Source organism: Ylistrum balloti, unplaced genomic scaffold (assembly GCF_031769215.1).
Source record: "Ylistrum balloti isolate Yb309-2 unplaced genomic scaffold, AGI_CSIRO_Ybal_v1 Utg369712, whole genome shotgun sequence".
In the NCBI taxonomy this organism is placed as follows: Eukaryota; Metazoa; Mollusca; class Bivalvia; order Pectinida; family Pectinidae; genus Ylistrum; species Ylistrum balloti.
In genome coordinates this window covers 569,197-585,212 of record NW_026781937.1, presented here as the reverse complement: position 1 = coordinate 585,212, position 16,016 = coordinate 569,197, and the positions used below count along the sequence as shown (strand labels likewise).

General features: G+C 35.9%; 1 protein-coding gene across 1 annotated transcript; it reads left to right on the top strand.

Moving 5' to 3' along the window:
• The first annotated feature begins 5,258 nt into the window (after positions 1-5,258).
• LOC132565302 (uncharacterized) lies at positions 5,259-6,905 on the top strand. The gene has a single exon (XM_060229941.1). The coding sequence runs from the start codon at positions 5,259-5,261 to the stop codon at positions 6,903-6,905; it is 1,647 nt and encodes a 548-aa protein (XP_060085924.1).
• The last annotated feature ends 9,111 nt before the right edge of the window (positions 6,906-16,016 follow it).

The following is a 16,016-nucleotide window of genomic DNA, read 5'->3' as shown; positions in this document are numbered from 1 at the left end:
GAATTGTTTAAACTTGATTGGATGTGCCCACTTTAAATGACGATGATTCAATGTTGATGTTTTTGAAAAGCTTGAGTGAACAGAAAACGGGCTACAAAGAATTCATCTTTGTAGGAGAACTTGAACAATATTTAACATAAACCGCTGAAAATGACAGAAAGACTTCTAAAAAGAATAATAATATCAATGCAACTATTGATTTAAAGACCCAAGCGACCGCTGTCTGATCATTGCAGACCGTACCGAAGGAAGGGTCGAGTTCGACCAGCGCCAGTTAAACCATTAACAAAATGGAGACAATGTGATCGGTGCTTTCTCTGTCTGATGTCCCTAGGACTCGGGTCGAGTTCGACCAGCGCCAGTTAAACCAGTAAACAAAATGGAGACGAGGTGATCGGGGCTTCCTCTGTCTGATGTCCCTAGGACTCGAAATCAGTCTGATTTTGCATTACTGGGGCCTACTCTTGGACCGTCTACAAACATACAAACCACTTCCAACACGGCAGGCTCCGCCTTCAGTCCTGCTTGTTTACAGACTTATTTACAAACATACAGGACAGGAAAACTAGGATTTACAAAATTCGCTGAAAATCTTAAAGAAATGGTCTCTTAGCATAACATTGATGCGGTGACTTTGCATGTCTATTCGTGCGCTGACAATTGCTATCGCCTGTAATCTTTACAACAGAGTCTTAACTTTAGATAGGTCTATTTGTGTGCTGGTATACCCATTCCGGTTGTTGAGCAAACCAAAGTCTTAGGTGTAATATTCTATATGAAATTGCCGTTCCTTCCACATATAAAATACCTTGAAGCCAAATGCCTTAAGGCACTGAATATTCTAAAGGTGGTGTTCCACACTGATTGTGGAGCTGACAGAAAAGTTTTGCTAAGACTTTATAGGGCTCTCATTAGATCAAAATTAGATTTTACTGTTTGTCTTTTACCTTTTAGTTTGGTCAATGTTATGTCCTTTTGGATCGCTGTGTGTTGTTACCGGTTGATGGCCCTAATGACTTTTTATGTGTTGACGTGCCGTTAAGAATGTCATAATAGCAATAATGTTTATTGTGTGTATTAATCAATTTTCTTAATGCATCGGACTTGCATGTAATAGATATGTGTTCACACTTGTATGTGTAACTTGTGTTACCATAAAGGACAGTAGTTACAAACTTTAGTTGGACAGCCATTTAGTATTTTTTTTTTTTTTATAAATGTGTATGAAGTGTAATTCAATACGACAGTATTGATGTAGATACAGGATTGATAAGGTTTGTTTTCATGTATCCAGACTTGTAGAAATTCAGGTGAGGTTTAGCTACATACTGTTTGTTGTTCCTTGTATCTTAACTCACTGGTGATCGAGTTTACACTCCGCGAGAGTTTGTCAACATGACTAACGAAGCAGTTACTGTTTAATATTACCACAATGGCAGTAAATGTTTGAAATGCATTTTCTAGTTTCCATTCAAAGTTTCACGTGTATACATATACATAGTGTATATTCTTTGAGGTATGATACAACAGTAAATATTTTTCATGTCTTGTTTAGTTTGTTCGTAAACACTTTCTTTGACATCTTTATTTCAAGAAAGTGTATTTTTAAGTATGTTATATCTATTATAAAATCTGATGACTACACTCTTTTTCTTTTTTTCCCTCAAAAAAGACTTTGTGCTTCACAAGTACCTAACGTATAGTACATACGAGTGTAAATCCTCTGCATATATGTATCTGGATTAACAATCCACATCGGAAAGATAAGCCTATTCGTCCCTTGAATGTTTTCAATGTTATTTATCAGCTATTCGTAAAATTAAAAATTAAGATACAGCGACACCTTAACTATCATGTATCGTGCATCCTCGCCACCTCGCCAGGTGTTCTTTTTTCCATAAGTTGTAATGTGATGACTTGTATGTATCTTTATGTCTGGTTGATATTTGGCCGGATGAATGATAAAGATTTATTTTGATGTTATCGATAGCCCAAGTTTTACGCTCGATATAGCTCCCTGTACCCCTGGAATATTTCCTGTCGACACAAGCAAAGTAGTTTGATTTGTCTAGAGCAGGTTTCAAAAGGGAAAAAAAAGATGACTGCGATTATGTCTAAATAGGAAAAAGTATTAATTTATTTTTTTAAGTGAACATTTCTACATTTTGCGGGCGTGAAAAGCGATTATTTCATGAGGCAAAACAATATCTCTGGGAGAATTCAGAACGCCCAAAGTTAGACGAGCAAACTAATCCGGCATACCGTTTTTACTGAACCAGGGTCACAGTAATATACATAACCCGGGGCACAGTAATATACATAACAGGGTCACAGTAATATACATAACCCGGGGCACGGTTATATACATAACCCGTGTCACAGTAATATACATAACCCGGGTCACAGTAATATACATAATCCGGGTCACCGTACTATACATAACCCTGGTCACGGTAATATACATAACCCTGGTCACGGTAATATACATAACCCGTGTCACAGTAATATACATAACTCGGGTCACAGTAATATACATAACCCGGGTCACAGTAATATACATAACCCTGGTCACAGTAATATACATAAACAGGGTCACAGTAATATACATAACCCGGGGCACGGTTATATACATAACCTGGGTCATAGTAATATACATAACCCGGGTCACCGTAATAAACATAACCCGCGTTACAGTAATATACATAACCCGGGTCACCGTAATATACATAACCCGCGTCACAGTAATATACATAACCCGGGTCACGGTAATATACATATCCCGGATCACAGTAATATACATAACACTGGTCACAGTAATATACATAACCCGGGTCACAGTAATATACATAATCCGGGTCACCGTACTATACATAACCCTGGTCACGGTAATATACATAACCCTGGTCACGGTAATATACATAACCCGTGTCACAGTAATATACATAACTCGGGTCACAGTAATATACATAACCCGGGTCACAGTAATATACATAACCCTGGTCACAGTAATATACATAAACAGGGTCACAGTAATATACATAACCCGGGGCACGGTTATATACATAACCTGGGTCATAGTAATATACATAACCCGGGTCACCGTAATAAACATAACCCGCGTTACAGTAATATACATAACCCGGGTCACCGTAATATACATAACCCGCGTCACAGTAATATACATAACCCAGGTCACGGTAATATACATATCCCGGATCACAGTAATATACATAACACTGGTCACAGTAATATACCTAACCCGGGTCACAGTAATATACATATCCCGTGTCACCGTAATATGCGTAACTCGGGTCACAGTAATATCGTTGAAGTTGCCAAACATTCTAGCGATATATTACATAAAAGCAAAAAGATACGTATGTCTTTCCTATTTTCGAATTATATATTCAGGGATAAATTCTGACATGTATATCGACCATCTGAAATACATTTTAAACTCTTTGTCTTTTACGAGAGTAAGTAAGAGTATGATCCTTAAGATTTCTTTAGAGCTCCCACAACAATGCTGGTAGATGAAACCCATCATTATAACGGACCATTTAAAGCCAACGTACGGATTTTATTTTCTAATTATCTACGCTTAGCCATGGAATTTTAAACTATCCTTAGTTTATAATCTTCTTTTCTAAATTCTTCAAAGGTTATATCGATAGGAAAAGACGTAAACAGAAAAAAGTTTACAATCAACGTAAACAAACGTATACTTATCATTATATATTTCGTTTTGTTAGTAGTCTAGTTATTAAAGATTTTATATTCATACTGAATTAGCGCATGCGCGGAGTGTTTTAAATGCAGGAAGAATTGGAGAAAAAACATGTATAGAATGTAAGTACATAATTATCATTTGTACATTTATAGGAGAGACAAAAAGCGTAATCATACGTTTTTTTTCAAATGCGGGATTTTAATTTCAAAAGAACTTTAATTTGATTATATATTTAGAGTAAGTGTTTCATGATAATTAGGTAGTATCGTTGTGGCTATATCTTTAGATATATCTAGCGACACCATTGCGATGCCAACATTCACTCCGATACATGAGAAGATGTCGTGCTAATTCTAGTTACCAATGGAATTTGTCTGCTTCGACAAAAACTCTTCTAGTCTTGATCAATTTGTTATCAATTCTCATCTTGTTTAAATATCTACCTGGCTTTTAATATTAACTTTATTTTTAAATGTTGAAGTGATGCAAAATACTAAATATATTGAATTATTCATCAATCATTTATGTATAAGTGAAAGATTGGCGTGATTCCCTTGTGTAATATTGTGTCCAAGTGTCGAGAGATCCTTAAACAGAAATTATTTCCCTTGTATTATATGAGATTGTAACAAGTCATAGATTTTAATGGAGTCAGTTGGTTTATCAATTTCAATGCATTTCATTTTTGTCATTTATCTTTCTAGATACATCCCTAAATCTTGATAAAAAGATAATGAATAGATCCTCGTAACGGATAAGTTTGTAATCAGAGAGCGAGGTGTCAACAAGTTATTGTTATTTCATGTAAAAAACACGTGTGCTACACTTGACATTTGTATCATCCTAAACTCTACAAAGTGTAATAAAAATCCCGCACAACCTATTGCCCTTATGTACTGAAATACACGTGTGTTACACGTGACATTTGTATCATCCTAAACTCTACAAAGTGTAATAAAAATCCCGCACAACCTATTGTCCTTATGTACTGAAATACACGTGTGTTACACGTGACATTTGTATCATCCTAAATTCTATAGTAGTATAAAATCCCGCACAACCTATTGTCCTAATGTACTGAAATACACGTGTGTTACACGTGACATTTGTATCATCCTAAAATCTTTAAAGTATAAAAATCCCGCAGAACCTATTGTCCTAATGTACTGAAATACACGTGTGCTGCCAGTGACATCTGTACAATCCTAAATTCTTTAAAGTATAAAAATCCCGCAGAACCTATTGTCCTAATGTACTGAAATACACGTGTGCTACCAGTGACATCTGTACAATCCTAAATTCTACAAAGAGTTATTAAATCCTGCGAAACCTAATGTCCTAATGTATTGCTTTCAGATTAGCTCACGCCACCATTAATCTAAACTTAGCAACGACTGTACTGGGGACAAACAAAAGTGATGACATCATGACCTCTATGATGTATGATGGTACGAACTAAGAAGAGACATCTCAACGAGTATTTGAAGTTTACAGAAATGCAACGTCACTAAACAAAAATGATGACGTCATGAGCTCACAGGACAAGTTAGAAGATATAAATGCCGACACTGTCAATATTTTACTTCCTGCTATTGTGATTATTTTTATGCTGATGTTTACTGGAATAATTGGCAATCTGCTGGTGATCTATTTTTACTCCATGACATTGAAACCCACAGCTTCATACATATTCATCACAACGTTAGCGACCTTTGACCTCATCTCCTGTCTTATTTCTATGCCATTGGAAATTGTGGACCTTTTACATTTTTTTACGTTTGAAAGTTCCGGAGCATGTCGCGTTCTTCGTTTCATTAATTACTTTGCACATATAGCTTCGGGAGCAACCCTAATTGCTATAGCTGTTGATAGATTTCAAAAACTTTGCAAGCCATTTGAAAGACAAATTTCAAATCGAATGTCAAAGACCATATTGATCCTAGTGATTATGTTTGCCATTTTGTCTGCTTGGCCCAGTGTTGTGTTTAATAGAGTCGAAGCCGTAAACATTACTCTTTCCGGTGAGAATTTCGTCGGCTACGATTGTTCAACAATACGAGACGAGGCTTATTTAGATTATATCAAAGCCTATAATGCTTATTTGTTTTTCCTGTTTTGTTCTGCTATCGTCGTCCTCCTCGTTTTGTATGTGATGGTAGGTCGGCAACTTTATGCTCTGAGGAGCTTCCGGTTCTATTCAACTGGAAATAGAATTCCGCCGTCCCGACCGATGAGTACTATGACTATTTCTAGTGATGTTCATTCCATTTCCGGTGCTACAGTGCCTGAAATGTCCGTAGCAGAAACGATTCTTGAAGAAGACGATGACGAAGAAGATGCTGCGATCGTTGAAGCATTTGAAGCTGAATTACGGCGAGGAAATCTCACACCTATAGAAGAAGACGAGGATGATGAGGAGGAATTAGACGAATTCGAAGAGGATATGGATGACTTCGATGAGTACATAGAAAGTAGATGTCGGCCAACATCTACAAGTTCGATGAAAGTATCCTCGAAAGTGATGAAAATGCTATCTAACAAAGTTGCACCAGAGCCGGAGAGAACCGAACTCAAGGAAATTCCGATCTTGAAACCAATACGACAGTGTCGCAGTTTTACTGAGAACAGCCGTCGTGTCCGAGTGCACCATGGACCAAGGAGAACAAAATCCGAAATTTCGATTTCTAGTCGATTTCGACAAAAACAGAACATGCCAGGATCGATTTCGCGCATGACACTCACTTCCGGTCTCAATAACAATCATGGTCATGAGAACTTTTTACCGGACGTGGAAACAAGATTGTCTCGTTGTGCGTCAGTTGATATTGATGAATCTAAGATGCGCGCGCAGAACATTAACACTAAAAAGTTCACGGCTATAACTGCATGTATCAGTGTAGCGTTTATACTGAGTTTTCTCCCTTACCTGGTGTTAGCAACCATGTCGACATTCAACACGGACCATGAAGCTAATTATTTATCCAGATCCGAACTCGTGGCCTACCAGATATTTGTCCGATCATTTCTGTTTAATAGCGTTTGTAACCCGTTGATATATGGTTTACTGAATACAGAATTCAAGAAGATGTTTATCTCGGGATTAAGAAGAACGTGTTGCTACTTTTGTGATAAATGGCGGATAAACACAAAAATTGCTCCCGACACCGCACGTTGACAATCTCAAAAAAGACGGAGAGAAATGCGGCATGTCTTTTTCTTTTTCTTTTATTATAAAAAGAAAACAAAATACTGCTTTATATCGATTTAAGAATATATAGATCAGCAGTTCTTGTAAACTGTGACGTAGTTAGTCACAAAATCAAAAATTAAGAACAACGAGAAAAGATCCACCCGGAAATCTCTATTCAAAAGTTTTACCCTGATGTTACACATGTTTGCAATCGCTTTGTTGTGTAGTTTGAAACGTGTGTTATTGAACAGATTACATATATATTATTATTTAGACAAGATCTTATTACTTTCGATCCTTTTCATCTAGTTCAGGAAATGGATAATCGGATTTTAGAAACCATAATATCAGGCTTATTAAAAACAAACAATTACCATTGGTCAATATCGAGGCCAGTAGATCTTCATTGTCTAGCAAGGACATAAAACAGGATATATGTTGTTACATGTTTTTGGTTCTAGCCAATCATCGCGTTGTTCAAAGATACCACAATACGGCTCTCACATTATCAGATCATGGTGCCTTGAGACTGATTTCGTGCAAAATCAAGTTGAAACAGTATTGATAAAGTGTTGAAAATTGATTAAATTATTTTGCGTGAAAAAGCTGAAATATAAGTTCAACAGTGTGAATATTTGTGAAATACTTCAGTTTTTTTGTTTTGTTTGTAAATCAGTCGTGATATTTTAGCCTTTTATATATGAATAAATTGACATGGAAACCTATTTTACCATATAACATATCCCATAGCAGAATAAGTTTATTGGTTACCACTCAGAAGGGAACACGTAACGGATGTAATGAATGCTGTCATTGGTTTAAATCCAACCTGAAACGCAAAAAAATATGTAAGGGAAGATTTCATTGGTTACAACTCAGAAGGGAACATACGATGGATGTAAATAATGATTTCATTGGTTTAAATCCAGCCGGGAACGTAAGAAACATGTAAGGGAAAAATCATCGGTTTAAGTCCAACCTGGAAACAACTATGTGTGTAATGAATGATTTACTTGCATTAATCTTATTGGTTAAATTCCAATAAGAAACCAATGAAGAAATTGTAAATATTCTTTGAAATGACAAAGTATTACCTTCTATCTAATGTTTTGTTTCCTCGGTAATTGTTGGTGATAGAAAGGACATCGACGGTAAATAAGAGATTGCGAAATTTTTTATTGTATAGTAAATATCTTGAAGTTGCTGTTTTATTGCAACGTATGTATATATATAAGTATTCTAAATTTGAATTTAATAAAACATTTGTACAGGTATTCTTATATTTTGATTCAGTTAATATGTCATTGTACACAGCTTCATAACTGAATCAATTTTTATTTTCTTAGAGGCTGCCGTGGGCAGGCGTCTGAACGTCTTTATCACTAGCCCTCAAACTCTGGGTCGCGGTTCGAGACCTGGTCGTGGGTCAATGGTCCTGGAACTTTTGATTTCCTCCACCACCCAAACCTTAAACGACTCTTTTAATAAGACGTACGGCAATAATTAATTAAACTGAACTAAACTAAGCTAATCTTTTATTTGTCAGTAAGGGTGAGATAAGGTTTTCTTAACTACACGTCATCATAAATGATCATGGATTGTCTGTTCGGTTCATTGGCATAGTGCAAGTTGCACGAGTTTTTAGCTTCATGTTTTGGAGAAAATTGTTTTCGACGTTTTTTTTTTTTCCATTTTAGTGTTAGACTGAATATTGCTAATACGTGGCTCTTGTTTTCAGCATGAATATTTGTAATGAAGATACATGTATAATTCCGTTTGAACTCCATCAATCCGAACGCTGAGTCTCCGCACCTTTTTTCATGAAAAGAGAAGAAGTCCGGTAAAAAATAAAAAAAAATAGTTAATTAACACTAAATCCTACCTTATTGCTTTATATGGGAGGATAACAAGGCGATGGCATCAACCAAGTCTGTAGGGGGAAAACTGAATTACATATATATATATATCAAAATTTAAACAACACGCCACCATCTAATTCTAGAAAAAGTATTACTAGAGAGAGAGTACTGACTCTTTCAAAGTGATAACGTCACATACTACCAATATGGCGATGGAAGGAATCATACAGTTAATTAAATATTGGATCACATCTGTTTTGACCAGTAATCTAATTTAATCACGATATATTCAAATCAGTTGCTGTTCAATCTCTACGGTGGTCTTTCATTAAGTTTTTTGATCGAACAACAAACATGGCCGTCACAAATGTTTAAATTTTGAAACTTTGGTATTGTTATTGGTGTATGTGAAGGCTCTTCCAACCCTTGCCTATGTTGATAATCACTGTATAAGCTGCTTATTGTCCAGTGTCGTTTGGTAGAGTCTGCTGACAAGCCATAGTTTACCTTAATTATGACGGCCTCCCTGGTTTAGAAGACGTAAACCAGAGGTCAACAGGTTGTTCTAGTGTAGCTTAGGGTTGGTTTGGGGGGACTTACAGGAAATTTACATTTACAAGGTATTGACGTTGTTTTCCATTTCATTCCGTCAACGCACATTATTGTTTCGTAGCTGTTTGTTACATGTTTTTGTTTACATTTCGTAGTTAATTCGATGTCGTATGCGGGTCCTTCCTAGATTCGCAGTTTTCATGAACGCTGCTGACGGCAGACAAAGTACTTAGCCACACACGGTTTTGACAAGGTGCAGGTTTATATAAGACTATGAGTAAGTTAAAAGTCGTTAACGTGACCTCTTGTTTTCCGTTTATTTGTGTGACATGAATTGGAAATGTTTGATGTTTTTTAGCATGTCTGTGGTCCACTTGTAGCCGTGTCTGTCCTTAAAACCACTGCATTTTACATTCAATTTAAAAAAGGAAATTTGCTCTCTGTCTGTCTGTGTCTCAGTCTGTCTGTGTCTTTGTCTCTCAATCTGTCTCTTTCCTTGTCTCTGTTTGTGTCTCTCTCTCTGTCTCTATTTTCTCTCTCTTTCTTTCTCTCTCTCCCTCTCTGTCTCTCTCTTTGGTGACGTTACAATGCCTATTGACACCATAAATTTATAACGTCACTACGGAATCACTGAAAGTGTATTATAACAAGTATCTATGCGATGACAGTTATTATGCTGAAAACAAGAGACTTATGTCTCAGATTGTTAATAAACATTGAAGAATATCACACAAGTTAGGAAATTGACGTTTCGATGACTGTGCTTTCATCTTTATCAAACAAATGTTTTATCTGATGAAGGTGACATGTAACTTTCTAACTAGTTGTGATATGCGATGACATTCACGTTTCTACTACTACGTTGTCAGACTAAGAATGATTAGCCACTTTATACCGATGCAGACGTGGATTATCCCTCATGAGATCACTCACTTTGAATATTCTAGACACTAGGGGGCGATAACACTAACAAGTTGAGGACCGGATATCATATACCACACAGGGACCTGGCTGAAGTCGAGAAATACATCATGTGACCCTGTATTCAGATGGAAACACTTCATAGTAATTTTTCAGACCATTCGGGCATAAGCTGAGAATTTCAGTGTTTGACTTCTAAAGCTATTACACGGAAACAATGTAGAAATAATTGATAACAAATTCTTGCTGAGTTTTTTTTATAACATTATGTATCATGTGTAAAAACAATGGTATCCACACACGTATAAAGGAATTTGACTATTTTCGAGAATAGAATTGCGATAGATAGAAATAAGACTTAACAAAAGGAGTAATAAGGAATAAGTGACAGAGAAAAAACATTATCTTTACTTAAGATATTGATACTGTGAAAAAAACTGCGATTGGAATTTCAAACTATCAATACAGTAGTGCCTACTGGTCATCATGTGTATTATAATAGAAATGTAGATAAGTACTTAAATTACATGTCCTAAAAGGACGAAACAGCTGTATGATGTAGCATCACTGACGAGTCCTAGAAGGACGAAACAGCTGTATGATGTATCATCACTGACGAGTCCTAGAAGGACGAAACAGCTGTATGATATAGCATCACTGACAAGTCCTAGAAGGACGAACCAGTTGTATGATGTATGATCACTGACGAGTCGTAGAAGGACGAAACAGTTTCATTCATTATTTGACTCTACTGTATCTAATTCTTAAGCTTTATTGAAAAATGTTACCAAATCATGCGTCTTTTATTTTATTCTTAAAAACTGTCATTCAAAGTTTTTTCTGTTTTTTTTTTTTTTTTTTTTTAAAATAATCACCTAATGTTATTTTTGCATGCGGGTTGTCACTAATTGGTCGAAGAAATGAATGTTATTTATGCTTATTACTCCTAAAATGTTCCAAACTTAAACATCAGTGTTTAGATGATATATAGTAGTTCTGATCCACGTGGGAATCATATCACAATAGAACGGGATTAATACCGTGATTCTATCCAGTTACTAATACGGATTAGTAGGGACAGGTTATATAAGTATCTGTTGTAGTCTACCTACACATCTATTAGTCCGTACTTCTTCGAATTTGAATCCGTGAGTGTGAAATATCGATGTTCAACATCACACACAAACAATAAGTACCTTCAATAATGCCTATAGATCCAGATCTCGTAGTCACCACCATCACTCACTTTTGTAGCCCGCTGTCAATGATATTAAGCATGTGCCACAGGATGTTGTCCGAAAGTATTCCATGTCTTATAATTCAGTTAAACAATATCTGTTGAACAAAAACGTCATATCTTATTTATATGAGTTACATATGGTCAGTTATTTTGAAGGACGCTCCAGTAAACCCTCAACTGAGAACCCCTTTGGTTTACCCTGACAGGCGTGAACTGTAGCCATCTCTTTCATTGGCTAATCTCTCGTCCTCTGACTATGTCCTATATATGATTTATACATTACTACAGTCAATACACGAGGAAATCATTTGTTCAGGAAGTTATGATAAGGATACCTAATGATTTGCTGTAAACCAAATAAAACTGCGAGAAGATATAGAATTTGAAAATACATTTGAACAATACAACTGATTATTATCGTAACAATTAAGATGTGTTATTGGTAGCCTCTGTTGTCGTACGTTTACAAAAAGGCATTTAAGTCCAAACATCAACATACGCATGAATATTGCTTGTTATGCCAAAAATAATAAAAATGTATGTTTTTTTTCGAAAATGCGTCATCATTTCTTCTTGCAAAGCAGTAAGTCACGATTTTGAATATATTGGGATCAAGAGATAAAAATGTGATGCGATTTGAGAAGGAACATGTTCTTTTTACACTAAGCGTTATTCAAAATACAACTCCTTTTGCAGTCCATTCGCAATTATGTGCTAAAAAGCATCTTCAAGCAGTATTAGATAAATTGCCCTAAAATAATAATGAGGACTTTAGTGCAAAGTTATTGAAATTGATTAACAATACTGCTATGTATTTTTTGAGAGAGAAAAATGAGCAAAGGGGAAACTCTGTTTTGGATTGAAATATTGTAATGTGAACTGAAATAAAATGTTTACACTTGGTTTTATTAGTACAAAGGGACTGTCACCTACACAAATTACCCGCTAGAGCTTCAGTGAAATTTCATCTTTCAAAATGGCCGTCATGTTCCCTCATCATCACAAAAATTTAATGCTCTTACAACTGCTGAATCAATGATTTAAGTTGGTTTACACATTAAACCACCTAATCTGGAATCCAACAAGGCTTCTTCGTCCTAGAATCTGATTGGCTATGTCAGTGTTGGTATACATCGTACGGTAACGTAGTTCTAATTGTCCAAGTCGACCATACCTAATGCCTTGACATAGCGGTTGATAGCGAAATCTTCATTACTTAAGGTTTGTCTCATAAACCTTTTGACTTTTGGATGTAATTGTTTACCAGTTTCCAAATGCATGTAGTATTCTATATAGTACAGGATACTGGCTACGTGGGCACAAACCCCAATGGTTCTCTGTCCAGTAGGGCACTGGCAATGATAATCCTTTATGGGGTTAATGACGTCAGAGCTGTCAAGTTGGATCCAAACATAGTGCTTTACACTGCTCTTACTCCCCAAGTGGATCTGACATCATACAATGTCTGGTGAGTGCTGATAGATCCAGATCTCGCTATCATCATCACTGAGGTCTCCACTTATGTAGCCAGCAGTCAGTGATATTTGGGATGTGCCAAAGGATAATGTCCGAAGGTATTCAATGTCTAACTTTGGAAAGTCACAATTATCCGCATTTTTCATATGCGGAGTTAAGTTGTTGTGAATACTAAGGTGGGCTTTCATTTTAGCGGCAAACGCCAAATCCTCTAGTGCTTGTGTTCTATTATAAATGGGTCCTCGAATTCCAATGAGACAGTTGCAATAGTTGGAGGCAAGTTGTATTTTGAAAAAAAAGCCGTTGCTTGAACCGTCCATAACTCCACCACCTGTCTGTATTTAGTTATGTACCTATGAAGGTTAGCTTGTATGTCGTCACGTTAAGTCTGCCCAGGTTTTAGTTAAGAAGGCATATTTGTTGTCAAACTACGTGATTCAAAATCTGCCAAAACAACCCTAAACCCTTGATGAATATCGTAGTCATTTTTCTCCAGTCAGAATAGTCTACCCATGATAGCTTTTGTAGTCTTCGCATTATCATCGCTTCCAGGAAAAGGTCCTTCTGTGTCCAGGATGTAACCACCAGGCAGGGATAAGCCTCTGAACTTCAAATAGTTCCACTTCTTCTGGGCACAGTAGATTCACTGAAGCATGTGATCAGAACTCTTAGGAATAAAGACATATGTACCGTCAGGTATAACAGTAGCCCGCTGGCAAGGAAATGCTTCGGAGAACATCGTGTCGTGCTTCATTTTCTCTTGTAAGATGTTCATGTCCAAGAACAGAGGAACAATGGTTACTTCTAATGCTTATACAATGAAAAGAAATGTTTCTTTTTTACTGGAAATTGACATGTTAAAAAAAGTTGAGCACTGTTTCCATTATATGTCAGTCTTTATTTTTACCAAGAACAACAGTAGTGCATCTTCGTGGTTTGGTATGTAAATACCAGTGCCAATCAATAAGAAAGATTTTTTTAGAAACTATGTTCTTGTCCAACCAATCCAGACTTTACCATCTACATCAGCCAGAGCGGAGAGTAAAAGAAGACTCCTGCTTTGATAGCATATTTGATATCTCTGAAAGATCATTGGTTATTTTCTTTGGATTGTAAGGTAGCTGGAAAGTCAACATTGCTCTTTCATCAGTACGAATTTCAACGTTATGGTAAGATCGTTCCCTATGAGATTATGTGAACAATTACGTGAAGACAAAGGGCACCATAGATGATGAAAGATGAGTTGGTGTTATGCGCGCTTGGGCAATATAGTCGAGTTTTAATTGAATCTCTTCATACATAGTGTGCATTTTGCGTGGGAAGACTGACACCTAACATACATACCAATATATTGATCATCAGTAAAGGTATTCCCATCTGGTTTTAAAACATCAAACAACCAATTGTGCTGGAGAAGGATATATCGCTAGCAGATTTCGTGGTTTTAATGTCTCTCCTAAAGACAACTTCACAACCCGCACCTACACATCTACCTCTCATTGTGATAACGATACTGTATTAGGTGTTAAAAGCTGATGATATTGGGGTATATGTGAGTTTATAATATATTGTTGGAAGATTTGTATCGTAACTATCTGTCGTATAATATTTAACGTCGTATAGTATTTAACGTCCTAATCATAATTGACATTTATAGTCATTCAAGGACATGTCGACATTACTTGTATACGTGCTTAGGGTTGTTATATTTAAGGAAAGGCACATGTTTACATGAAGGTTTGGACTGTAACGGGATGGTCTCCTGTGTCCACTATCGTTCAACAACTCATTGGGGTGATACACATCAAAGCCAAAAATCAACACTTTGCACAAACGGTGAGGATTCGATCTTTGTGCAGGGTTAGGATAAGAGATAAAGCTATCTATATGCTAAATAATTTTGAATGGACTGAATATAGAAGACATCCAAAATGTCGTTTGTTCACAAAAATCTGATTTTTTTTCAGAAAATGTTTAAAAATCTATAACATCGGTAGTATACTCATTGCTTTAGTATTTTGATATTTAGTTTATGTTTCGAACTTTCCTATTTCATTAAATAATTAATTGTTATTTAACTGGTTTGTGACAATCGGCGTTCATAGTTTAGTAATTTAGTTACGTAATTAGTTCATTAGGCAAGTGCATCATCGATTAATTTGGATTAAATGTAAAGCCAAGGAAACCACCTTTGATTGCACAAAGCAATGTATCAGTGAGGGATTTCGAAGGCCGACCTCTATGGGAAGTTAGCATTGCTGGAAAAGATTGAGAACTCAACACTCTTGATCAAGGATTCGAATCGGACGGGATCTATATCGCTTACATTCAACTATGTCTTAAAGTAACCCATTACTCTAAAGAAATGAAGAACAATTATTAGAAATTGATTAACCACAGAATTATCAAAAGGACATTTTTCTCTCCTGTGGCAATGCTTCTATCCAATAGAAACACTTTGTATCTTATAGAGCAATTCTCGAATTCATTGAACTCGTACATGGTTTTTTTCATTAAGATTTATGACTGACATTTATAAATAGCACTCAATAAGTCAATTCTGTTATGTAATTCATTTTTTTTTCAACATAAACCCATGTTCTTCATTTTCAAGCAACAAGTCCGTGATTCTTTTACAGATCCGATGCAATCGTATACAATGTATTGGATGCGATACTAGCATGCCAACATAATGAAAACTTTTATTCAAGTCTTGCAAGTCAAATTTGTTAGGAAAAAAATCAAGAATGTATATTAGAGGGATTTGAGACTGTGTTTTTCTACCTTTCTTGCTTATTTCAAATGCCAGACAATGCATGTTTGTATTGATTTTTATATTTGATTATTATGATTGTCTCGAAACCATTATGTATCAATTTATAGCGTACAAGTTGATAATATCTGTACGATGGTTGTATTATAGAATATCTGGTATTGAAATACTGTATCAATTAGAGCTAATTAGCCTTGCTGTGTTTATATACCATTTTCCCCCAAAAGTTACTAAGTAATATTTTCAAAACAAATAGTTTAGAAGAAATCTCGACT

What these genes read in the sequence shown, in the direction of transcription:
- LOC132565302 (XM_060229941.1), top strand. Translation starts at nt 5,259, where the DNA reads ATGAGCTCACAGGACAAGTTAGAAGATATAAATGCCGACACTGTCAAT.